Here is a 24,665-nt window from a genome sequence, read left to right as displayed (position 1 = left end):
TTTATTTTATTTAAACCCAGCTCGTGGCTGGTTCGTTCCCGCGCGCCGGGGGCGGGTAGCGCGGAGGGAGGGGAGGGGCCGACGGCCTCTTCGCGCTTTCGGGCGAAGTTTGGCCGAAGCGGCGGCCCGTCGCGCGCTCCCCGCCTCTAGCCGCGGCTGCGTCACGCGCGCGACCGTTGCCGGGCGACAGCGCCCGCCCCGCGGCCGCCACTTCCGCCGCGCGGGGTTGCGCGGAGACGGCGCCATGGAGGCCGCGGCCGACAGGAAGGTAGGACCGGGCCGGGCCGRGCYGRGCCGAGCYGRGCCGRGCYGRGCCGRGCCGGGCCGAGCCGAAGCGAAGCGGGCGGCCTCCCTTGCCCGCCCCTCAGCTCGCGTGTCCCCGCAGAGGCAGCGCGAGGAGGCGTCCGACGGCTCGGGCCTGTCCGGCGAGGACGACGACGACTACGTGCCCTACGTGCCCGTGAAGCAGCGCAAGGCGCAGATGGTAGGAGGGCGCCGGGGCGCGGGCCGAGCGCGGCCGCCGCGCCGCCCGCCCCCGCGCAGCGCCCGCTCCCCCGCAGCTGCAGAAGCTGCTGCAGATGCGGCGCAAGGTGGTGTCGGAGGAGGAGCAGCGGGACAGCGGCGGCGAGCAGCGCGGCGACGAGGACGACATCCCCCTGGGCCCCCAGTCCAACGTCAGCCTGCTGGACCAGCACCAGCACCTCAAGGAGAAGGCGGAAGGTCGGGGCGGACGCCGCAGGGCCGGGCGGCCACAGTGCGCTCAGATCTCCTCACCSATTCCCTGACTTTCCGCAGCCCGGAAGGAGTCGGCCAAGGAGAAGCAGCTGAAGGAGGAGGAAAAGATCCTGGAGAGCGTGGCYGAGGGCCGAGGTGAGTGGCGGGAGCTCCGTGCCCCTCAGGCTGCTCTCSAGAGCTGTCCCCGCTGTGTGAGTTGCTTTGCAATGCCCTGGGATACYTGCACCCCGGGATGGGAAAGGAGAACGTAGCCGGATCCCTCAGCTGGCGCCTGACAGCACGACTGAACTTTGCCATTGCTGGTCCCTAGACACCTGCAGCACCCACTATTTCTGTGCTCAGAAGTGCCCCCCGGGTGCCTCTGTTTTTCCGCCGTCTCTGAGCGTGGTCCCCCAAACCTTTATCCCAAGTACTTATATGCTGGAGTGGAGCATTTCCTGAGATAGGTGGATTTGCTGATCTTCCTGTGTCTGTTCTTGCAGCTTTGATGTCGGTGAAGGAGATGGCAAAGGGCATCACATACGATGATCCCATTAAAACCAGGTATGTTTTGCAATACAGACATTGTCCTTCTGAAAACATATTGCCTGTGACTGCTGGCTCTTCTTGTGCTGCGTGGCCTGGCATGTTAGCCCTGTGTGTAAGATCAAAGAGTCAGGTTCTTTTGGATGTCCTTTTACATGTGGTAAGGTAGGGAGCGGTRCTAGGGTATCTCTGTGTTAAGCTTGAAGTCTTGGGCTGTTTTTCTCCGTTCTTGGGGAAGGCTGAGCTGGAAACTGCAACTGCGAGAGCCCAGGGAGCCAGCACTGCTCGAGGCCTGGCGGTGACAGGGGCTGATGAAGTGCGGTGTGTCCAAAAGATCCTGGCACATCACCTCCCTCATCCTTGGGCTGTTCACACTTGTGGGCTTGGGGTTTCTTACTTGCTCTCTGGAGAAGTGTTCAGTGCACGGGACAAGACTTTCCCACGTGCCCTCCCCATGGAGCCCTGCGAGGTTCCGTGCTTTCCGTAGCGGCAGCTCGGAGCCCTGCGAGATTCCCTGTCCCTGCTTTCCGTAGCAGCGGCTCGGAGCCCTGCGAGATTCCCTGCTTTCCGTGGCGGCGGCTCGGAGCAGCCGGGGCCCTGCAGGGCCGTGGCCGTGCAGCGCCAGGCTCTCCCCAGGCCGTGACCTCTCCCCGTTGCCTCCGCAGCTGGCGAGCGCCCCGCTACATCCTGGGCATGTCGGAGGCCCGGCACGACCGCGTGCGCAAGAAGTACCACATCCTGGTGGAGGGCGAGGGCATCCCCCCTCCCATCAAGAGCTTCAAGGAGATGAAGTTCCCCGCAGGTGGGCTGGGAAGCGGGAGTGGGGCTGGCGGGGAACGATGCTGTCGGGGAGCACTTGCCTTGGATACAGAGTTGGCAGATCTTTAATACTGCACCATGAGATTCCAGTTGGAATTCAAGGTAGCAGCCGTGTCTAGCTGTGGGAGGGTGTTTATCAGTGGTGAATGAGCTGCCTCTRAAGAACGAGCTGCAAGAAAAGCAGGGGGAAAACTCTGTTTCTGAACATGGATGCCTCTTGTTTCTTACAGCCATTCTGAGGGGCCTGAAGAAAAAAGGAATCCAGCAGCCCACGCCCATCCAAATCCAAGGCATCCCCACCATGTGAGTGCTGTGCCGTGATGTGGGGGATGTTCTGCTCCCTGCTAGTATCCGCTGGGTGCTTTTCCTGCTGATGGGTGAAAGGCCCTTCACCCCGTGCACAGCCTGCCCCGCGGGCTGGAGCCGTCCGGGGACGGTCCCGCTCACGCTCAGCGCTGTGTCTCCCGCAGCCTCTCGGGAAGGGACATGATCGGCATTGCCTTCACTGGCTCCGGGAAGACCTTGGTGTTCACCCTCCCCGTTATCATGTTCTGCCTGGAGCAGGAGAAGAGGCTGCCGTTTTCCAAGCGAGAGGGCCCCTACGGCCTCATCATCTGTCCCTCTGTGAGTGTGTTGCAGCGCCTGCCCGCAGGGCTGCGGGGAAGGTCCCCAGCTCCCGGGGAACGGGCACGGCCACGAGGGAATGTGCGGAGCGGGGGCACTGAGAGCTTTGTGTCTGCAGCGGGAGCTGGCCCGGCAGACCCACGGCATCATCGAGTACTACTGCCGCCTGCTGCAGGAGGACGGGCTGCCCCCGCTGCGCTGCGCCCTCTGCATCGGGGGCATGTCTGTCAAGGAGCAGATGGAGACCATCAAGCAGTAAGGCTTAGCGGGGCGGCTGGAGCGGGCAGGGATCTAAGAAGCAGCATCCAGGCTGCTCTGGTGGGAGAGGCAAGGGCCTGTGTGTGTGTTAGTGCCGTGCCAGCCCGCAGCCTGAGCTCTGGGGCAGGGTATGTGGGTGGTGAAATGGTTGCACCTTGAGTCTTTTTGCTGCGTGTTGGTGTGAGGGACAGAACCCGAACGTTTGTGGCCTTCTCTTGCCCTGCAGTGGTGTGCACATGATGGTGGCAACCCCTGGCCGCCTCATGGACTTGTTGCAGAAGAAGATGGTGAGCTTGGACATCTGCCGGTACTTGGCCTTGGATGAGGCTGACAGGATGATTGACATGGGCTTCGAGGGAGACATCCGCACCATCTTCTCCTACTTCAAGGTCCTGAGCTGGCACAGTGCGAGTGTCCTGCGCCAGGCTCAGTCCCTGTGCCTGCCCACCGGTGCTGAGCGCTGACTCGCGCTGTGTTCCCTGCGCAGGGCCAGCGGCAGACGCTTCTCTTCAGCGCCACGATGCCCAAGAAGATCCAGAACTTTGCCAAGAGCGCCCTGGTGAAGCCCATCACTATCAACGTTGGGCGAGCGGGCGCTGCCAGCCTGGACGTTGTGCAGGTGAGGCAGCTCTGCCCACCACRTGGAGGCCAGCGCAGTTCACAGCGCGCTTGTCAGACACCCACACTTCCTACCAATAGTAGCCCCTCAGTAGCCCCTCAATTGTGTCATCCACCTGACCTGTCCCCGTGCTTGTTCCTAGGAAGTGGAGTACGTGAAGGAGGAGGCCAAGATGGTGTACCTGCTCGAGTGCCTGCAGAAGACGCCGCCGCCGGTGAGCAGGTGCTCCTGCGGCCCCGGCAGCACGGCCAGGGCTGAGCCCCTCAGCRCAGCCACGCGACTGCAGCTGGACATTCACTGCATGTCCCTCAGCTGGCCAAGGGGTTGGTGCTGCAGGACAAAATTCAAGGCAGTGCCACATGTGGGGGTTCAGGTGTTCCCTATTCTGTGTCCAGTCCCAGGCCCAGGSTTGTCCTCTCTGTTCAGCGAGAAGGAGGAGGTTTCTTTGCAGGTTGCTGCTTCCTGGCAATGCCAGAGGCAGAAAGGCCTTTCTCTTCCTTGATGCCGGTGCCGTGCCAGGTGCTGATCTTTGCGGAGAAGAAGGCGGATGTCGATGCGATCCATGAATACCTGCTGCTCAAGGGGGTGGAAGCTGTGGCCATCCATGGAGGGAAAGGTGCGTGTGGGCTGGGCCTGCCCAGGCAGGATGTGCMGAGTCTGTCCAAGTGAGGGAGCCTGGGCTGTGAGCGGGGCTCGGCTCTGAGGCCGTGGGACTGGGAGCTCTGCCCTTGTTGATTTTCTGTGCTGATCTCCCGCAGATCAGGAGGAGCGGACGAAAGCCATCGAGGCCTTCCGGGAGGGGAAGAAGGATGTCCTGGTTGCCACTGACGTAGCTTCCAAGGGCTTGGACTTCCCGGCTATCCAGCATGTCATCAACTATGACATGCCAGAAGAGATTGAGAACTATGGTAGGGAGCGGGGAATGTGGGAAGGGGGAATGTGGGAGCACGGCTGGGGATGCAGGGCTGTGCGCCGGTCCTCGCAGCAGCAGCTGCAGTGCCTGGGCTGCAGTCACCCCCGCCTGAACCTCCCTGTTTCTTTGCAGTTCACCGCATTGGGCGCACGGGCCGTTCAGGCAACACTGGCATTGCTACCACCTTCATCAACAAGGCCTGCGGTGAGCGACGGCACAGGGCTGGCCTGGGGGCTACCTGCAGGGCTAGTGGGTGGGCTGCAGCTCTCTGAGGTGATGGGACAATGTCACTTGCTTCCTGGTCACCACTGCCTCRGCAATGGTGGTTCCCAAGCAAGCAGGGCCAAGTCCCTAGGGCTTGTGGAGGGGAGATGGTCGCAGGAGATGGAGCTCCCCTGCCTCTGGCTGSCTGTTCCGTCCCTCAGGGACATGTTGGGCCCCTGCTTGGGCTGTGTCTGACCTGTGTGTCTGCCCCTAGATGAGTCAGTGCTCATGGATCTGAAGGCCCTGCTCCTGGAGGCGAAGCAGAAGGTGCCTCCTGTGCTCCAGGTGCTGCACTGTGGGGATGAGACCATGCTGGACATTGGAGGTGAGAATCCCCACGGGGCAGGGAACTCTGGCAGAGATTTGGAGTGGTGTGGGTGCACATAGGGAGCCCCTATTCCCATTTCTCCCATTCTCTGGGAAATGGGAAATAGCTCCCATTTCTATGGGTTCCCAGGGCATTTCCAGCCTCTCTGTCCTCTGGGTTCCCTTGGGGMTGTTGCTGCCTGGCTGTGTGAATGTCCCAGTGCTCCTGACTGGTGGGAGCTGGAGACGTAGCCGCTCTGCTCCTGGGTTGGGGGCCACMCCGTGGCCGCGGCGCCGCGTGTCTCGGCCTGAGGTCGCTGCTCCCGTTGCAGGCGAGCGGGGCTGCGCCTTCTGCGGMGGCCTGGGCCATCGCATCACCGACTGCCCCAAGCTGGAGGCCATGCAGACCAAGCAAGTCAGCAACATCGGCCGCAAGGACTACCTGGCCCACAGCTCCATGGACTTCTAGCTGGGGCACGATGGTGCCCAGCGCTGCTTCCACGCGGGCTGTGAGAGAGAGCTGCTGTTTGRCTGCCTTTGTGCAAACCGCCCTCGCTTCCCAAAGCCCTGGGCTGCAGCCAGCTCAGTGTCCTGTACTGCTGTGACCCCTTTTCCAAGCATTTGGCCTTGTAGGACTGTTGCCAGCGCAGCCTGAGGAAGCTCCTGCTCTCGCAGGAGGAAATGCAAGGAGCTGTGCTGCAACAGCCCCTAYGTCAGCGGCATGGAGTGTTGGGCAAGCAGGTAGCAGTGCCTGTGCCCAGCTGCCCACTGGCTCTGTGCAGCTTCTCCACATGGCTGGGCTCTTACCCTGCTCTCCTGCAAAGGCTCTGGCATCTCCAGGAGCGTTCTTCCCAGCTCGTGTTGTGCTGGTGCCTGCTCCTTCCTGCTGCTCTTTGGCCAGGACAGTGGGGTGCCCCCAAACTGTGCCCTGGTGCAGGCAGGGCTAGGCAGAGCACGTTGTGCTCGAGTCAGGCRGTCCCTTGAGCTTCCTGTGCTCTTGCTGCACACTGTTCTGCCCCAGTGCCCTCGTGCTCGGGGGAGGGAGGATGGACAGCTCCGGTGACCCAGCCTGCCCCTCATCCCACTCACCAAAAAGGGGAAGTTGCTGAGAAAAGGAAGTCTGCCCCATGCAGTTGCTTCATGTGCAGCAGTCACATTTCTCTGCTGATGATGGTCTGAGCCCCTGATCCCGGCACCGACTGCCGGGCCAGTGCTGTGCTCATGGAGAGGCCGGTGAAGGACGGGATCCTCTACGTGCAGCACAGCAAGTTTGGAAAGGTAAAAGGGGGAGGGGGATTTGGGGTGGGATGTGTAGCGCTGTCCTGCCCTTCACTGCTTCTGTAATAGGCCCTGAGGAGGGGGACCCTACCTGCAGGGGCGGCCTGAGCCCTCCGCAGCCTGGGGAGAGATGGAGCCTGAGCCCTCAGGTGGAGCAGAGGCCCCTGGGCTCTGTAGCAGTAACGGGGCAAGGAGGCTCCGCGTGTGGCTTGGGCTCACCCGAGCTGGCCCCAGCACCCACCACCCCTGTGTACGGATTCTGTCTTCTCACTTGGAACAATAAACGTGCTAACGAGGCAGAGCTGCAGTGCGTGTGCGCGGGGCAGCAGCACGTGGCGGTGCTGGGAGCACGTGCAGGATGCACCRAGACCCCGCGAGCAGGAGGGGGACGGGCGCGCGGGACGCTGGCGCGGGGTCCTGGGGACGGGCACTCGGTGTTGGAGCCATCCGGGCACGTTCTGGTACCCCGTGGGCCGAGCCAGCCCCGTGAGCCGTGGGATGGTGCTTACGGGGCAGTCACCACCTCGCTGCCCCTGCCCGTGCTTGGGGCCGTGCTGGGCCCTGACGGTGCCTTCGGTACCTGGGGGCTGAGCGGGCGACCCCGCTGGGAGCGGGTGCTGCTTCCCCGCCAACCAGCACACGGGTATTTTAGGTGCCGGGCTCAGCTGCGTGTGGTTTCGCAGGGGTGGAGGCCCCGTTGTGCTCTTGAAGTGCAGGGGGGGAGGCGCCCCCTCTATCCCATGACATGCCGGGAAGGTGCCGGGGACCGCAGCGCGTCCCCCGGGAGGAAGCGAGCTGCTGCTGCAGGCGCTGGCTGCACAGGCCAGCAATGCGGGCTGCCTGCAGGAGCGCCAGCAGCTCAAAATGGCCTTGATTTGCATGAGGCTCCGTCCCGCGGAGCGGCTCAGCTGCGGCTTCCCTTGCAGCCGGGGGCGAGCGCGACGCTCCGGGCGAGCAAAGCGCAGCTCGTGGCAGCGCCGCGCGGCCCCAAGCCCTGGCTTGGCACGGGCCCGGCCTGCAGCTGCTCTGGGCCCTGCAATGGCCCCCGCTTGCGGTGTCCTTCCCAAGTCCTGTGGTCTCCCTGGCCTCACCAAGGATGCAGGAAGGGCAGTGGCTGTGCCCAGGGAGCCCTGTCCCGCCAAGCACGAGCTGGAGCCCTTACCCTGCGGCAGAAAGGAAGGGGGCACTGGCAAAGATGCAGCAGGCAGCTCTCTGCTGACCCTTCTTTCCCTGGCATCTCTGCCCTTCCCAAACGCCAGAGGTCCTGGAGGAAGATGCGAGCACAGCTCTTTGCCGCCAGCCTGTCCGGCGTGGCGCGGATGGAGAAGTTTGACGTGAGGGACGACGGCACGATGCTGGAGAAGTCCTCCCTGCGCCGGTGCGCCCGCCGCGTGATCCGCCTCTCCGACTGCGTCTCCGTGGGGCCCCTCGGCACCGAGAGCTGYCCCAAAGACACCGCGGCCTTTTATCTCACCACCACGGAGAAGAGCTACGTGCTGGCTGCCGAGCAGCGGGACGAGTGGATCTCGCAGCTCTGCCAGCTGGCTTTCCAGGTACCGCGGGACCCTTTCTGGCTGCGTGGCCAGGCGCCTCCCTGTTCTGCTCGTGGTTCAAGCAGAGTGAGGGGGCTCCCTTTCCCAGTTCCTGGCCATCACCTTGRGATGGAGGGTGTTACCAGGTCCAGAGGATGCAGGAGGGGAAGGGAAGAGTCCCTATAGGTGGGCAAATTTGGGACCCTTTGGAAGGGAGGCCTCTGTTGGAAGAGTTTCCACTGCATGTGCGCAGCAGGGAGAGATGCCTGCTCAAGCCTGCTCTGCTTGAGCTGCCCCATCTCTGTGTGCCCTGGGCCACACTTGGAGCAGCCGGGGGCTGAGCCCTGGGATGAGGGTGCCCGGCAGCCACGCTCACATGCTGCTGTTTCAGGGCACAAAGGAGGCTCTGCAAAGTGGCACCAGGACACAGCCCAACCCCAGCGTGCACATGGAGGAGAACTCCCTCTACTCCTCGTGGCAGGACCGTACGTGCCGTGGGGGCGCTTGGGGCCGGGGCGGGCAGCGCCTCGGCAGAGCCAGGCTCACCCCAAGGCTCTTCCGTTCCCACAGTGACCGAGTTCCTGGTGCTGGCGCTCCGGACGGAGGCRGCCGCCCGCTGCGGTCTGCACGGGCACTACGTGCTCGCAGCCCTGCCCCAGAGCCTGAYGCTGAAGGACCCGCAGTCCCGCCAGCCCCTGCTCACCTGGCCCTACCCCTTCCTCCGCAAGTTCGGCCAGGACCAGGTAGGTGCTGCCCTGCTCCCTGGCTCCTCCAGGGTAGGYGAGGGGGGCACCGGCCCCTCACCCTGCCCTCTGGCCCCGCAGACAGTCTTCTCCTTCGAGGCCGGCCGCCGCAGCGACTCAGGCGAGGGCACCTTCAGCTTCAGCACCCCGCGGGCGCCAGAGCTCTGCCGCGCTGTGGCCACCGCCATCGCCTGCCAGCAGCAGCAGGGCAAGGACGCCGCGGAGAACCAGCTCCCTGCACCGGGCACTGAGACCCAGCCCGGGGGCCCCGTCCCCCAGGAACTGCCAGCGGGGGGGAGGGGGCACCCTGGCTCCCAGCCGCCCTCCKGCCTCCTCCGCTTTCCACCCGCAGACCCCGGCAGCGCTGGCCCCATCATCTACGCCTCCATCGCGCGGGGCCAGCAGCCCCTCTTCGGGCCGGGGCCGCCGGGCCCGGGGCAGCCCTGGCCGCCGGGGAAGCCGGCGGCTGAGCACCTGTATGAGAACATCTTTGCGGCAGAGCCGGGACGCCCGGCCGAGGAGGAGGAGGAGGAGGAAGAGGAGGAGCAGGAGGCAGGGCAGTGGGAGCTGGGCTGCCGGCAAGCCCCCGAGGGCCACAGCACCGAGCCTGGCGCTATCTATGACAACCAGGCAGCGGCAGCCGCGGCCCCGGCGTGGGCTGAGCCGCAGCCCGCCGGCCCCGCGGAGCAGCGCTGGGGCCCGGCAGGGCACTGCGCCCCCGAGGAGCCTCCTGCGCGGCCCGGGCCCAAGCCACAGAGCAACCTCAAGGCTAAGCTCGTGCGGCTGCTGAGCAGGGAGGCGGCCGCCCCCGGGCCGCGGGACTGGCCCTGACCGGGGCGCAATAAAGAGCGTGGCAGCACCCGGCTCCGGCGGCGGCTCCGGCGGCGGCTCCGGCTCCGTCCCGGGCGGGGGGGCGGGAGGGGGAGGCAGAGCCTGCGGCGCCCGCGCGCGGCCGCCGGGGGGCGCCGCCGTGCCCGCCCCAGCGCAGCCGGCGCGCGCGCTGATTGGTCCCGCCGGCCTCTGGCCCCGCCTACACCCACCCCCCGACCGTACTTAAGGGCGGGCAGGGCCGGGCGGGGGCGGCGCCCCGAGTTCGAGCCCCGCGTCCGCCCGCTCCGCTCGGTCCCGCTCCGCTGGGCGGCCCGGCCCGGCCGCAGGTGAGCGCGGGCCGGGGCCGCGAAGAGGGGCGGGCGGCGGGGCCCGGGAGAGGGCAGAGCTTGGGGCTGGGATGGGGAGCGGATCATCCGAGTGGGGGCCTCTATGGGGCCGGGTAGAGGCCTGTGTGGGGCAGGGCTGGGGGCTTGGGGCCAGCCTGGATGGAGGCTGCCCATGGATCGGGATGGTGGGGCCGAGCGAAGGGAGAGGGGGCCGGTCCCGCCTGAGCGGGGGATGGGGTTGAGGTGGGGGGTGCGTGAGGGAGGCCCCTAAGTCTGGGCAAGGGGCCCGTGTGGGGCAGTACTGGGGAACGGGGCAGATAGGGCTGGGAAGGAGGGGCAGGACCCCGTGCCCTGCAGCCCATCGGGAGCAGGTGCCCGGGACCCCCAGGTGCCCCACGCCAGCCCCACGGCCGTGGCCCCACCTGGGCTGTAGCTCCCCGCAGAGGGGGGGCCGTGTGGGCCCCCATCCCTCCGAAACGYTCCTCTGCCCGCGCCGTGCCCGAGCCGCGGCCGCCGGGCCCCCGGCCGGGGCGCTACCGACCGCCGTGGGGCGGGCGGCCCCGGGCCGCCTCGCGCGGCTGCTCGGGGCTGGGGAATGTGTGACACGCAGCCCTCCCGCAGCCGCCCCGAGCGGGGCGCGCGCCGGTGTCAGCTTACACGCCTTATATAGCCCGCCCGGGCCGGGCCGGGCCGCGCGGGGCTCGCCGGCCCCGGCCCCGCCGCCGCCACCGGGCCCCACGGCGCTGCCTCCAGCACATCCCGACAGGGTCCCGGCGGCACCTCCCGGGGTGCGGGTGCCCCCCGCGCCACGGTCTCGCAGGGCAGCGCGGGGACTCGCGGCTCGCACAGCCCCGCGTGCCGACATGGGCTGGCGCCCAGGTGCCATCTGCTCCRCCAGCTGCTGCAGCACGAGCCTGGYCGCGCTGCCAGGCTGCTCGGCTGGCATCGCCCAGCTACTGTGCTGCTACCGCTGATGCTTCACCCAGGGAAACACCCCTGGCTTCGGTCCTGCCGCGCCTGCTGCCGCTGTTCTGCGGCGTGAGCGGTCTCGGCTTCCAGCAGGCAGAGCTTCCAGGGTGCTGCTGTGCACCCAGGGGAGCCCACCCGGGGCTGGGGCAGCAAGCAAAGCCCATAGGATGCCGAGCACGGTGCTCGGGCTGCAGCCGCCGCCTCCGTTAGCTGCAGCCGGGGCGCCTCAGCTGTAGGAGATGCTGATGGRTTTGGGCGCGTCTCTAGCCGCAGTGCAGGATAGTCGGGGGGAACAAGTCCGGAAAGGGTGACCTGCCACCTCCTGCCCCGTCCTGCCGGGCRCTGGGCCCCTGCTTGGCTGCTCTCCCGCTTTGTTCCCGCGCACCATAACACCAGGTTACCCTCTTCCCTTGCAGAGATGGGTGAAGTGGAGTCCTACAAGGTGATCCTGAATGGGCCCGCACCCTGGGGCTTCCGGCTGCAGGGAGGGAAGGATTTCAGCATGCCGCTCTCCATCTCCAGGGTAAGGAAGCCGAGCCTTGGGAACGCCCGTCCTTTCCCCACCACTGTAGTGGGAAACGAGGCCGCTGGGCCCGGGCAGCTGCAGGGGAATGTGGATAAGCCGGGACCTTTGCAGTGCTGAGTCCTGCCATGATCTCATCCGCTCAGCCTCTCCCAAGGCACCCGCAGCCTTATCAGCGCGGCGGAGGACGCGCCGGGGGGGTTCCGGCGCAGCAGCAATTCCAAGTCCTGCACGGCCTCTGCTCCGTTGCTGCTGGGGAGGCCGGGGGGCCTCTTCCGGAGCCTGTGCGGCAGGGGGAGGGGGCTCTCCGGCTGAGCCGCCCTCCCGCTCCGGTCGCACACCGGGCTCGGCGCCCTGTGCCGGGCTCAGCCCTGCGCCGTCCCTCCTGCTGCTCCGCTCCCAGCCCCAGCTCYCACCACCCGGGTCGGGGTTAGGGTTAGCGCAGGGGGTTGAGGCAGCCCGTGCTCTGCTGCGCTGGGACGGCAGCCCCCAGCCCGTCCCCGCCGCGCCGAGCGCTCCGTCTCCCCGCGGCCACCCCGGCACCGCTCCCRGGGCGGCGCCGGCCGCGGCCAGGCCCGGTCCCTGGACACGCTTGTGTGTCCCTCTCGCTGGGCACCGGGTCCCTGCGCGGTGCGAGCGGACRGCTCTGGCCACACCATTGCCTTATAAGCCTTGGAATGTGGCTGCGTCGCCYGCGCCGCTGGCGCTGTGGCAGCTGGCACGCGAGGCCGCTTCCCGAGCAAAGGCTTCGCCCGCGGGCGCCGAGCGACGCGCCGAGACCTGGCCCTGGTGCACGTCCCGCGGTGCCCCGTGCGGCGCGGTCCCTGCGGCGCCCCGGAGCCTGCGGGTGCCGCGCGGCCGCCGTGACCGGTGCCACCCCGGCCTGCCGACCCTCGCTGGGCTGAGGGCTCCGTGCTCAGGCGGCTCCGGCGAGTTTATTCTCTTAAAAAATGTTTCTCTTGGCTGTGAGCCAGCACCTAACAAAGGGTCTGATCAGACGGAGGAGCCGCGGAGGGCTGGGGCAGGGGCCTCGCGTGGCTGGGCGGGCTGGGAAGCGCTGCCTTCCTGGCCGGCAGGACCAGGGCTGCRGAGCGCTGCTCACGCCAGGGCTGCSGGCGGCTCCTGGGAAAGCCCAGCCTGGGGCCAGGCGGCTGCGCCAGGGGATCAGCGAGGCACTTCCCAGGGATGCAGCTGCCCAGGCTTCCTGTGTGTAACCACTCTCCGGGTGGGTTACAGGGCGGTGGGTTCTGATCTGAGTGGAAGCGGTGACCTCCATGTGCTGCTTTTCCCCTAAAAAGTCAGRATCTGGAGCATGCTGCTGGCTCGGCTGCTGCCTGCCCCAAGCAGTGTCCCCAGCACCTCGGTGCTGCCCGAGGGCAGATCTGTGCTAGGGCTGTGGTGCCAGAGCAGCACCCCGTGGAGAGGCTCCGTGGYGGCGGGTGCTCGCTGGGCACGGTGGCCCCGGCTCCAGGAACAAAAGCCAGGCTGGGCGGAGAGGGGAGGAAGGAAGGCCTGGCTAGCGGGGCAGGCAGGGCACTTGGCCCCACGGCGCAGGAAGCGGGAGGCCGGCGGGCACCTCCCGGCTGCGCCGGCACCTGCACCGGGGGCTTCCTGGCGTGCGGGGCTGGGAGYGCGGCGGCACCGGGGAGCGCGGCGGCGCCCGCCCTGCGCGCTGGGTGCGGCTGCGTGACGCGGCCTGCCCTGCTCTCCCCTTCCCGAGCAGCCGTGTGAAAACCTCTGCCGGGCGCCGAGCCCGCGTGGCCCGGATCCTGCTCCGGCCTCCAGGGCAGCAAGCCGGAGCTTGCCGGGCCCCGGGGCGGCCGGGAGCCGGCCGTGCCGCCGAGCGCGGGGCATGGAGCGCGGCAGCTCGGGGAGCCACGAGGACTGCCCCGCTGGTGCAGCCCAGCTGGGCTCGGCCCAGGAGCAGGGTTTGGGCAGAGGGGCATGCCTGGTACCTGCGCTAGGGATGTGCTGCTGGGCAGGCCAGGCTCTGCGCGTGGGCGAGCAGCGCCTGATGCTGGTGGCAGGGATGTTCCAGCCCTCTGACAGCGCTGGGAATCTGGCTCACTCCTTTTATGTGCATGTTGAACAGGACTTGAGGAAATACTTGGTCCCGCTCCAAGAGCCTCAAGTTCTTCCATGCTGGAGGAGCAGGAATGGCTGCAGCCTGCCCACGTCTGTCTGTCTGTCGGTGCCTGGGAGCGGCGTGGGCCCCGCGTGCCCTCGGCGCCGGACGCCTGGGCCCAGCATCCCAGCAGGAGGGGAGGCCGGTGCCAAGGCACCGTGTCCGGCACAGCGGGGGCCGAGCGGGCTGGTGTGGGTGAGCGCGGCCCGGAGGATGCCCCGCGCTGGCGGAGGAAGCCGCGGCCCTGCTCCATGCACCCCTTCCCAAGGARACCCGGCTGGCAATTCCCAAGGTGGCCGGGCCACTGGTGCTGGGGCGGGCACTGCCCGCRGCGCCAGGAGGGGGCTCAAGGAAGCGGGGGGCGGGTGTCTCCCTGCCCTGGGGTGGCCGGTGCCGCTCCGTGCGGGATGAGGTAACGTCTGYGCCTGCCGACGCCGGGACGGGCCGGCCGGGAGAGCGGCGCGGCCGGGGCAGCGGGGCCGGGGGGGCTGCCCCTCGCCCGCCCACCCGCCCGGCCTGGGGATGCCTGTGGTTCACAGCACCGCAGGCGAGACGCGGGCGGCGCCGCCGGCCCTGACTCACCCGGCCCCTTCCTGCGCCGCGGCCCTGGGCCTCCCGCCGAGGCTGAGCCCGCACGGCCTCCCCTCCGGCATCACATCCGGGGGCCCCCGGTGCCGCCCGGCCGTCCCTGCGCCAGGCAGCGCCGTGGGAAGCGCTTGGGCTGCGCAGAGGAGGGTGCTGCTCTAAGCCAATGCAGTGGGGTTTGGGGGTGACGGGGTGGTCCATGGCACCACGCTCACACCCTGTGCAYGTGCTCGGCAGCAAGAAGCCTTGCTGGGCACCGGGAGAGGGGCCAGCCCTGTGTCTGGATGCTCCGTGCTCATCAAGGAGCTGCGTGCTGTCCAGCTCTGTGCCGCCTGTGTGGTGCTTGGTGACAGCAAAGGGCAGGACGGAGGGTCCAGGGGAGCTTGTGCTGTGCCGAGAGGGTCCCAGCTTTGCCGTGACGCTGGCGGGGCAGCGCAGGCAGCTCCGGGGTCCCCCCGGCACYGTGGGGTGCACTGCCCGGCTGGACCTTGCACGAAGGGAGCTGGGCCAGCACGGAGCCCTGCGCTCATGGGGGGCGACAATGTCCCCTGCTCCCGTGTCCCTGCGCTGGCTCTCCCTGACTCCTGTGTCTTGCAGCTGACTCCAGGCGGGAAGGCGGCCCAGGCTGGTGTGGGAGTGGGCGACTGGGTGCTGAGCATCGACGGGGAGCTCACCAGCCCCATGACGCACATCGAGGCCCAGAACAGGATCCGCGCCTGTGGGGACAGGCTCTGCCTCACCCTGAGCAGGTAGGACTCATGGGTGGCACCGGGGCATCCCGAGCAGAGCTGCGTCCAGTGCCCGGCGCTGCCCTCCGGCCCTGCTGCTCCCCACCCGGCAGCCCTGCAGCCCCGAGTGGCCTGAAGCAGCCCCGGGCGCCAGGTTTGGGCTCCCCCCGTGCCTGGACATGGGCCCGGCCCGGCTGCACGGATCCTGGCTTGAGCCCGGCGCTTCCGAGGCGCGAGGCAGTGCCGGCCGGCTGCCCCTTCCCGAGGGCCAGCGCCCTYGGTGCCGTCGGCCTGGCACGACGCTGGGGCTTGCGGGGCCGACTCCAGCGCCTACCCTGCTCTCTCCTCTCTTGCAGAATCCCGAACGCCGTGGGGAAGCAGCAGAAGGTACGTCCTGCTCCTGGCGCCGCTGGCAGCAGCTCCGTCCCGCGCTGGGGGCAGGGAAATGGCTGAGATCGGATAGAGGGAATAGACTTTGCTCCTGGGGCCCCCAGGCTTCTGGGGGACTAGGGCRCATTCAGAGGGCTGGAAAATCCCTTCTGGAAGAGCAGCTGCGACCTCGGAGCAGTGCAGCCGAGGGGGCAGGAGCAGCCYGGCAGAGCCTGCTCCGTGTCCCCAGGCCTGGAGCCAGCCGGGCTGTGGGGCGGCCCGCGTGGGGCAGGCGCCCAGTGCTGCCTTGGGCCCCACATGTCCCAGTGCCAGAGAGTGCCCTGGCACGCGGCTCGCTCCTTGCCATGCAGCAGGTCATGGCCAGTGCTGGTGGCTCCTAGCAGAGGCCGCCTGCACATCTCCCCTGCCTGCTTCCCATGTGTGCACGCGTGAGCACCGTGTATGCATGTGTGTGTGCGCGTGTGTGAGCTGTGTGCATGCATGTGTGAGCTGTGTGCATGCATGTGTGAGCTGTGTGCATGTGTGAGCTGTGTGCATGCGTGAGCAGCGTGCATGCATGCGTGAGCACTGTGTGCATGCACGAGCACTGTGTGTGCATGCGTGGCCTCCACGGGGCACTTACTAATCTCCAAGTGGCCCTGGGGCCAGGTTGGCTGCGGAGCCGCGTGGCCGCGGCCTGGACGGCCGGCGGAGCAGGGACCCGGTGCCCGCGGCACATGTGCTGGCCGTGTCTGTGCGCCTGGACCCGTGTCCACACAGGGCTGCARGCCAGGGCAGGGCTGGCTTCCTCACGCGGCTGCCCGGCGCACTGCCCGCCGGGCTGCCCCTTGCATGCTGCTTGACGCGCGAGCCCGTGTCTGTGTGTTTTGTCTCGCTCAGGACTCACTCCCCTGCTCTGAGCCCCCGAAATATAACTTCGCTCCCAGCACCGCCCTCAACAAAACAGCTCGGCCCTTTGGGGCCAGCTCGCCTCCGAACCCGCCGCCCGGGCTGGTGACGAAACCCGTGACGTACGTGCCCCTGGCGCCCGCCTGCACCCCCCAGCACAACGGGTACGTTGCTGTCCGCCCTGCTCCCCGAGGACGGGCCGGGGGCAGCCCTGCCTTGCCTGCTGCCTCCCGCCGTGCCCTGCATGCGGGAGCGGGCAGCGGTGCCCGTGCCGCCTGCCCCGCTCCCCCGATGGCCGGGGCTGCAGGGCAGCACTGCCACGCGTGGGCACCCGTGCACTCACACGTGTCTGTTCCTCACTGGTGKGTGCATCCCCTTGCCCGGGCGCTGGGAGCCCCGTGCAGCACAGCTGGGCAGTGTCCGGGTTCATGCAGGGCGCTTGCTGTGTCTGTGACGAGCCCTGCAGCGAGGGGCACGGGGAGCCCCGGCTGCATTAGGTGGATGCCCCTGCAGCCCCGAGGCTGCGGGGATGGGCTGGGCAAGGGGCAGCCCTGCGGCTGGCCCGGCTGTGCAGGGGTCTGCCGGCAGCTCCCGGGTCTGCCCGCCCTGCCAGCGGGCCGGGGAGCTCAGGTGACTAGGGACGTGGCCTTGGCAGAGCAGGGCGCTGGCCGCCCCTGCGCCCAGGCCTGCTGTGGGGAAGGGAGCGACAGTCTGGTCTGTTGGTGACGGCCCTGCTGTGACCCATGCCCTGGGCCAGCTGGGCATGGGTCCCGCGGGCAAGGGGCCTGGCGCAGGCTGTAGGTGAGCGCTGGAAACATCTTGGATGCGGTGGGTCTGATTTCATCTTCCTTTTCTTTCTTTCTCTCCTCCCTTTCTCTTCCCCTCTCTCTCCTGCAGGTGCAGAGCCTTGACAAGTCAGTAAGCCTTTTGCCTCTCCTCTCTCGTCTTCCCGCGTGCCTCTTGCCCTGCTAGCGCCCTGCCCATGCCCTGCTCTCGGGGGGCAGGGCTCAGCCCCGGGGCTCTCCGCTCCAGCCTCAGCGCTGTCCTTGGCGTGCGCCGTGCAGTGCTGCCCATGCCAGGCCCGCGGCACCGCGCGCTCGGCCCCTGCSCTCCCTGCAACGCGGCACGGCCGCCCCTGCCAGCGGCTCCTGGCTGCACGGGCACGCTGCCCAGGGCTGGCAGCTCTGGGCTTGGCACCGCGGGCGCTTCCTGGGCGCTTGCCCTGCTCCCCTGGGTGTGATTTTCACCTTGGCTTTTGCTCGCCCTGTCCTCCCCCATGCTGGCCCTGGGGGCCGGTGCCAGACGTCCTGAGATGGGAACAGCCCCGTGCAGCCTCCCTTAGCAGCATCAGCCTCAGCCCTTCCCATGGGGAGTTAGGTGCCGGGGGACACGCGGTGTCCGAGCTGCCCGTGCGCCGCCGCTGTCCCCGGGGAGCCGCGGGGAGCGCGGCCCGGGCGCGCGGCGCCGCCTCAGCGCCCTGCCCTCCCGTGTCGCTCGCAGGCACCTGCTGCGGCCGCCGAGCCCCCCGGGCCTCCTGCCCTGTGACCCCAGCAAATTGAGGCTGATAGAGGACACGGAGGACTGGCGGCCCCGCACCGGGACCTCGCAGTCCCGCACCTTCCGCCTCCTGGCCCGCCTCACGGGCACCGACGGCAGTAAGTTCCTGCAGGGGCCCTGGCGCCCGGGGGGTGCCCGGTGCCTGCCAGGCTTCGCCTGGGCAGTGGGAGCCCGGCACAGGCTGCGGGATGCGCGCTGGCACCCAGGCCCTAGTTTYGGTGCTCTTGGCATTTTGGGGAGCAGAGGGGCGGTGCGGAGCTGCCCTGGGCCGTGCTGTGTGGGCACGTGGGGATGCCGCACAGCGGAGCCCGTCCTCGGCCCCATGGCCTGGCCAGGGCACGCGGCGGCAGCTCCATCGGAGCCGGAGGGGCGAGGGAGGAGACGGCAGCTTTCCCTTCCCTTCCCGCTCTGCCTCGGGCGCAGCAGCCTGACTCTCTTTCCTCCTTTCTCTCCCGCTGCTCTCAGTGGACGATGATGATGATGAGCTTGTTAACAAGTCCAGGTAAGGGGTGCGCGCCAGGGTGAGCTCCAGGGCTGCCGGGAGCCGGCTGTGCGTGCGGGGCGCCGGGCACGCAGCCCGCGCCGCTGCCGCGTCCTCGCRCCGTAGCTGCTTGTTGGGCCTCCGGCAAAGCTCTTTCTCGCCATCGCTGTAACTCTTCTTCTTTCCCTGCCTCCTCCTTCCTCCCTTTCCCTCTCTGTCCTTCCTTCTCTCCAGAGCAAAGTTCTTCACTGAGCTGCGGAGCCCGCGCTACACTCGCCTTCGCCACTGGCACCACCAGCGCTCAGGCACTGCTCTGAACGTCGAGGCGTGAGGGGCCGGGCCGGGCCCCGCGTGTCCCCACGGCGGGGTGTCCCCACGGCGGGGTGTCCCCACGGCGGGGTGTCCCTGGCCCTCTGGGCATGGCTGGCACTGAGCTGGGCAGGCTGAGCTGTGCTGTGGTGTCCTGGGGGGAGCCTGGTGGCAAAATCCTGCTGTGGGTGCTGGAAAGCGGTTGGCAGCAGTTGGACCTTGGCCATGAGACCTGGCTGTCCGGGAAGCCTGTGGAGAGACTGGGAATGATGCAGAGCGGGAGCGAGCGCTGCGGGTGTCCCAGGTTCTCGGGCAGGGAAGCAAGCAGGGGTTTGTGCCCTGCCTGCCRTGGGGCAGGGCTGGGAAAGCCTCACGTGCGGCACCTCCTGCTGTCCCGCCGCTCGGGGCCGCGGTGCTGCAGGGCTCCGCGTGCGCCCGGTCTGCCCCGCGGCAAATAAACACTCCTGCTCTTGCAGCCGCCGCCTTCTCGCATGCGCCCTGGTGGGGTGCGGAGCCGCGGGCTCTGCCCGGCTCCCCCTTCTCTAGGGCTTGGTCGAGCYGGGCGCTGCTCCCCGGCCCCCAGTGCTCACTGCTGCTCCCAGCTGCTCGCGCGCCCGGTGCTGGCAGCGCTGTGGGGCACCCGCTGCTCCTGCGCTGCTGCCCGGGAGAGCCCTGAGTGTCCCCAGCTGCTGGCGCTGGGTGCCAAGGCTCCCTGTGCTCACTGAGGGCTCCAAGCAAAGCCCCTCTGMGTCGCGGTGTCTGTTGTGTCCGCGCGGGCAGCAGCAGCCACGTCCTTCCCTCTGGAGCGCCCGGAGCGCTGAGCAGGGCGCCGGGGACCCCGTGGGGCTGCATCCACGGGGGCTCGTGGTGGCTCCGTCACCGGCGCCCAGGCTGCTGGGGGCTCCCGCGCGCCCTGGGGGAGGGAGGGGTCCCTGCTGACGCGCGCAGCCCCCCGGCCAGCCCGCGAGCAGGGGCGAGCGCGGCAGGCTGGTGTAACTAGTTCTTCTGTAGCCAGGTCTCCATGCCGGACTCGTCCTCGGGAGCAGTGATGAAGACGGAGCCGGCACTGGGTAAGTGGAAAATTCCMTATGGGTCTTTCCTGTGTGGGGGGAGGCAGGGGAAGGGCTGGAGCTGGGGGAGCTTCTTGCCCCGTTGTGGGATGAGGTTCCTTGGAGGGGGCTACAGAGACCCCTGTGTGTGCGCAGCCCCCAGGACCCCCACGGCCACCCCCGGCCCCGCCAGCCGCCCGCCCTGGGCCGTGGACCCCACGTTCGCCGAGCGCTACGCCCCGGACAAGACGAGCACGGTGCTGAGCAAGCACAGCCAGCCGGCCACGCCGACGCCCATGCAGAACCGCAGCTCCATCGTGCAGGCGGCGCAGCAGGCGCCCGAGGGCCCCGGCCGCACGCCGCTCTGCTACAAGTGCAACAAGGTCATCAGGTGAGAGCTGCGGGCCCCGGGCGCCCCGTGCCGGGAGGCACCGGGCTGCAAAGCGCCTCACACGGCCCTGTCCTGCCGCAGGGGACGCTACCTGGTGGCCCTGGGACACTATTACCACCCGGAGGAGTTCATCTGCTGCCAGTGCAGGAAGGTGCTGGACGAGGGCGGCTTCTTTGAGGAAAAGGGCACCATCTTCTGCCCCAAGTGCTACGACTCGCGCTACGCGCCCAGCTGTGCCAAGTGCAAGAAGAAGATCACCGGGGTGAGTGTCGCTCAGCCCTGGCGCTGCGCTGCCTTGCCTCTGTCCCCTGCACCCTGCTGCACCCAGGGCTCCCTCGCCCTTTTCGGGACCGGGGGGTCCCRCGGGGCACGGGCGCCGTGCCCTGACGGCGCTTCCCCTGCAGGAGGTCATGCACGCGCTGAAGATGACCTGGCACGTGCAGTGCTTCACCTGCGCCGCCTGCAAGACGCCCATCCGCAACCGGGCCTTCTACATGGAGGAGGGACAGCCCTACTGCGAGAGAGGTAGGAGCGGAGCGGGGCGCTCGCTGCGCGGGGGCTCAGCGGGGCGCGGGTGAGCGGCGCTGCCCCCGTCCTCGCCGCTGTCCCCGTCCCCATCCCTGTCCCCGCCGGCGGGGGCCGCTGCTCCCGCGTCGCCATGGAGACTTGGAGGATGCGCATGAGCGGCGAGCGCTGCACGCCGGGAGAGCAGCTTCCCCTCCGTGCCGGAGCGCGGGGGCGGCCGGGGCGCCTGGGGACACCCCGCACGGCCCCGGCACCTCGCGCCCTGTCCCCAGGGTGGCAGGGACTCGTCCCCGGGCTGTGTGGGTGGGAGCCGGGCTGTGCTGCAGCTCTGCGGCCCCGGGACCAGGGGTGCCGGCGCCGGGGAGTGCTCACCTGGGCTCTGCCTCCCCTCGCAGACTATGAGAAGATGTTTGGCACCAAGTGCCGCGGCTGCGACTTCAAGATCGACGCTGGGGACCGGTTCCTGGAGGCGCTGGGCTTCAGCTGGCACGACACCTGCTTYGTGTGCGCGGTGAGCTGCGTGCGCCGGGCCTGCGCGCCCGCGAGCTGGCGGGCGAGGGGCTCTGCCCTGCGCCCGCTGCGCCCCGCGTGCTGCCTCGGCCCCGCTGACGGCGCCTGCTCTGCTCCCCAGATCTGCCAGACCAACCTGGAAGGGAAGACGTTCTACTCCAAGAAGGACAAGCCGCTGTGCAAGAGCCACGCGTTCTCCCACGTGTGAGGGCGGCCGTCCCGCCGTGCCCACGCGTGCCCCTGGCCCTGCATGCTCCTCTCCCCTGCCCTGCCCCAGGGAGCCGGGCTGCAAACTCGCCCTTTCCCATCRCTCCTGCCTCTTTCCTGGAAGCTCCCGGCGCTGCTCTGGCCCGGGTGCAGTGCAGGGCCCTGAGCCCCTTGCTTGTTGTGCACCGCCCTGGTGACCCCAGGAACCGGGGAATGGGAACAGCACTCGGGGTTGGTGCAGCCGTGCGGGTGCCGGAGCAGGGGCTGCTCCCTGCACATCCCTGAGCCCCCCGCCGCGGTGCCAAGGCCTTCCCACCCTCCCTGCTCCGCTCCAGAGGTGGTGCAGGGGCTGCAGCCCCAGTGCTCTCCCCACAGCCCCGCTGCGGTGCCGGGCGCAGGGCCGTGTGCCCTGACGGCCACCGCGGGTGCCCCCGGGCTCGCCACGTGCTTCCTACCAAAGAGCGTGTGCCACCGCCGTCCCCCAACTGTAAATGCCTCTCCCGAACCCACACTCTCCGGTTGGGCTGTGTCTGATGTAGCCACGGTGCTTTTAGTGCCTTTAATAAACACTTCTGTGCAAGCGCGCGGCTYGGCGCGTGCGTCGGTCACGACGGTCCCGCGCAGCCCGCGCCCCTCCCAGCCCTCGCTGTGGCCCRGGGCCTGACTCAGCTCCCTGGAGCCTCCGGGGGAAAATCCACCTTCTCCTTGGCCTCCGTCAGCCAGGATTGTGCTGGAGGGTCCCCTGTGTCATCTAGGTCATCCGTCCCTGTTTTCAGCACACAGCGCATGCCCCTGCCGGCTGGCATCCCTCGGAGCAGAGCTGCGGCCGGCGTGAGCCGTGGGGAAAGGGGGTGGTTGGAGCTGGGCTCCGACCCGCGGGGCTCGCGCCTGCCCTGGCGTCATCCCTGCTGCGCCCGGCGCTGAGGCCGGTGCAGGGCTGTAACTCAGCAGGACCAAGCGGTTCTGCACGCGCCTTGGCGCAGCGTGGCCGAGCCCTTCCTCGTTAAACCCAGCTGCCGTCCTCAAGGATGCGGAGAGGAAGGTCTGGCCCCTCCGCCTGGAGCCGGCCCCGCGGGCGGCGGCTCTGGGGACGAGCCCATCTCGCCGCTCCGATCTGGCAGCTGTAACGGTCATTAATAATTGCAGCTCTTAATGCGATGAGCAATTGCAAGGGAAATTGCGCCTTGCTAATCTGCTGGAAGGTTCTGCCGGGGCCGGGTTGGGCTGCGGGAAGCCGGTGCATCCCCGGCACCGCTGGGAGCYGGTTGGAGGCCGTGGCGGGATGCAGGGCCACGTTTCCCTGTTGCCCCTGGAGAAATGGGAAACACTGCTGGGGACTGAAGGGGAAGAGCGGGAATAAGGAGGGCAGGAAGCAGGAATAAGGGGGGCAGCGGCAAGGGGGGCACAGCGGTGCAAACGGCACAGGCCGAGCGAGGTGAGGGCGCCTGCGCAAGGGGAGCAGTGCAAAGCAGTAAGGGCTCTGAGAGCGCCCGGCTGGCGCTGCCCGTGGCCCTCCGCGTGTGGCCTGCCCTACAGCCGTCAGCTCGGGGCTGCACGAAGGGAGGGCGCAGGAGCAGCCCGGAATGGCCGGGGRGCGCAGCAGGGTGCCCTGGGGAGCAGGGGCCGAGGAGCGCGAGGCCGGGCTGGAGGCAGGGGCAGGAGGGCAGCGCGCTCGGCGGGGCCGGCACACCGGGACGCGGCTGTGCCCGGAGGTGAGCGGCGGCCGCGGCGCCAAGGTCAGGAGCGGCCGGCAGGGCACGGCGGGGCGGCCGGGAGCAGCGTGTGCAGGCGGCCGCGAGGCCCGCGCTGGGCAGTGCGGCCCGGGGGGACGGCGGCCCTGGAAGGGCTGAGGGCAGGCACAGGGCGGCCGTGCGCAGCGGCGCCCGGGTAGCGCGGCCCGGGAACAGGTTGTGCCAGCTCAGCCGCAGGGCGCGCGGCCTTGGAGCGGGGCCAGGGCAGCGCYGGGCAAGCGAGCGCGGCGCTGGAGCCAGCCTGCCTGCCCCCGAGGCAGGTGAGGGCTACGCAGCGGCAGAGCAGCTCCCCAGAGCAAGGCCTGGACACGCTGGGGTCTCTGCCCTTGCGCTTTCTGGGACCCTGTTGTCTCTGGTCCCTACTGATGGCCTGTGCCAGCCAAGCTGCCCGCAGGGCACTGCTCTGGCCTGTGCTCTGGCCACCAGCGCTGCGCAGCGCGCGGGTCTCGTGCGCAGGCAGCGGAAGGAGGGTCTCGGGTGGGCTGCGGAGGTGGAGCCTGAGGAGGGGCCCCGGCTGTGCCGCTGGAGAACAAAGCCGCGCGGCGCCCGCGGCAGCGGGTCCTGCCGCTCGCGCCACCTCCGCCCCCGGGGCCAGCTGGGACACTTGCGAGCGCCTGCCGGCCCCAGCGCCTGCCCCTCGCCGGCCACTGGCAGCTGTTCGACAGCTGCTCCCAACCTCCCGCAGCCTCCGAGGGCAGCTCCGGCCGCCGGGAAACGGGAACGGGGAGGAGGGGAGCAGGGTGATGGGGCAGCTGCGCCTGGGGTCTCTTGCACAGGCTGTTTGCAAGGGCTGGGCTGTGCCCAGGCTGGCCTCCACCAGCCCTGACGTGCAGGGATCAGGCACCATGCAGCTCTGGTCTAGAGAAGCCTTCGGCCCAGCTACAGCCCTGTGTGATGTCTGGGAGCGGGATGGTGTGGGGGTCAAGGATGCAGGATGGATCAGGGTGATTTCGGCTTCCCTGGCACATGTGCTGTTTTGGGATGGCTGAGCGCACATTTCCGAGGAGCACCAGGCTGGGTGCTGCAGGAGCCGGGCTCTGGGAGAGCTCCTGGAGCCCAGCGAGGGCCCAGCCCGAGCCCCAACCCCAGGGAGCAGAGCTGCGCTCCGCGGGAAGCCTCTCGCCTGTCCTAGCCTGCGGGACCGCTCTGGGGGGCTGCAGACCCTCGCTGTGAACCCATGGAGCTGCGGCCAAGGGCCCTGGGGTGTCGGGAGCTCCCAGGCTGCCCCATTTTGGGACCCAGCAGGGCCCTGTGGGGTGCTTGGGAGTGGGGTCAACCCCAGAGCAGCTTAGAGGGGTGCAGAGGGGAGACCATGCAGGGAAGGAACTGTTGTGCAGAGACCCGCTGGCCGGAGGGGACCAGAGCCACTTGGGAACAGAGAAGTGTGTGTGCTGGGATGGAGGGAGCAGCCTGGCAGCAAAGGGGGGCCCCCAACAGCTTGGAGCCACTCATGACCTCTGTGGCAGCAAGGTGGGYGCGTGGGGAGAGCCCAGGATGTAGAGAGTAGCTTGGGGCACAAGGTCCCTGGGGCACAGAGGCACCAGAGAGGAGGACAGCCCTGAGTGAGGAGTCTCTGCGTGCGGGGTCCCTGGGATGCAGGGTCTATGGGTACAGGGTCTCTGGGCTGCAGGGTCCCTGGGGTACAGAGTTCCTGGGGTGCAGAATCTATGGGTGCAGGGTCCCAGGGGTGTGTACTCCCCAGATGTGAAATCCCTCGGCTGTGGGGTCCCTGGGTGCAGAGTCCCTGGGTACAGGATCCTGGGGTGCAGGGTCCCTGGGTACAGGATCCTGGGGTGCACACTCCCCGGGTGGGGGTTCCCTGGGGTGCAGGGTCCCGGGGTGCGAGGTCTCTGTGCACAGGCTCCCAGGGGTGCGGGGTCCGTGTGTGCGGGGTCAGCCCGGGG

At 68.7% G+C, this 24,665-nt stretch overlaps 3 protein-coding genes across 4 annotated transcripts; all 3 read left to right on the top strand.

The window, feature by feature from the left end:
* The first annotated feature begins 242 nt into the window (after positions 1–242).
* DDX41 (DEAD-box helicase 41) lies at positions 243–5,905 on the top strand. The gene is made up of 17 exons (XM_026047648.1): positions 243–268; positions 386–484; positions 561–720; positions 796–870; positions 1,218–1,278; positions 1,926–2,062; positions 2,310–2,382; positions 2,550–2,703; positions 2,822–2,958; positions 3,188–3,350; positions 3,449–3,580; positions 3,723–3,794; positions 4,100–4,196; positions 4,339–4,488; positions 4,626–4,697; positions 4,972–5,082; positions 5,396–5,905. The coding sequence occupies exons 1-17, from the start codon at positions 245–247 to the stop codon at positions 5,530–5,532; spliced, it is 1,854 nt and encodes a 617-aa protein (XP_025903433.1). The 5' UTR covers positions 243–244; the 3' UTR covers positions 5,533–5,905.
* A 367-nt stretch (positions 5,906–6,272) lies between these two features.
* Positions 6,273–9,447, top strand: DOK3 (docking protein 3). The gene is made up of 5 exons (XM_026047509.1): positions 6,273–6,341; positions 7,601–7,894; positions 8,265–8,358; positions 8,444–8,616; positions 8,698–9,447. The coding sequence occupies exons 1-5, from the start codon at positions 6,285–6,287 to the stop codon at positions 9,445–9,447; spliced, it is 1,368 nt and encodes a 455-aa protein (XP_025903294.1). The 5' UTR covers positions 6,273–6,284.
* Positions 9,448–11,160: 1,713 nt separating this feature from the next.
* PDLIM7 (PDZ and LIM domain 7) lies at positions 11,161–21,270 on the top strand. 2 transcript variants are annotated; one of them, XM_026047583.1, is made up of 12 exons: positions 11,161–11,265; positions 14,573–14,724; positions 15,060–15,090; positions 15,973–16,103; positions 17,503–17,636; positions 18,004–18,040; positions 19,340–19,398; positions 19,534–19,768; positions 19,850–20,030; positions 20,173–20,293; positions 20,689–20,804; positions 20,925–21,270. In XM_026047583.1, exons 1-12 carry the CDS (start codon positions 11,161–11,163, stop codon positions 21,009–21,011), a joined length of 1,389 nt encoding a protein of 462 aa, XP_025903368.1. In that variant the 3' UTR covers positions 21,012–21,270. The 2 variants fall into 2 exon arrangements, with proteins under 2 accessions (XP_025903368.1, XP_025903366.1); XM_026047581.1 differs by lacking the exons at positions 17,503–17,636; positions 18,004–18,040 and having other exon boundaries at positions 15,973–16,145.
* Positions 21,271–24,665: the final 3,395 nt, after the last annotated feature.

This window comes from Nothoprocta perdicaria, unplaced genomic scaffold, assembly GCF_003342845.1.
Source record: "Nothoprocta perdicaria isolate Ctin4 unplaced genomic scaffold, notPer1 scaffold_5, whole genome shotgun sequence".
Taxonomy (NCBI): domain Eukaryota; kingdom Metazoa; phylum Chordata; class Aves; order Tinamiformes; family Tinamidae; genus Nothoprocta; species Nothoprocta perdicaria.
Note: the sequence above shows the minus strand (reverse complement) of the source record. Positions and strands in the feature narration are given on the sequence as shown.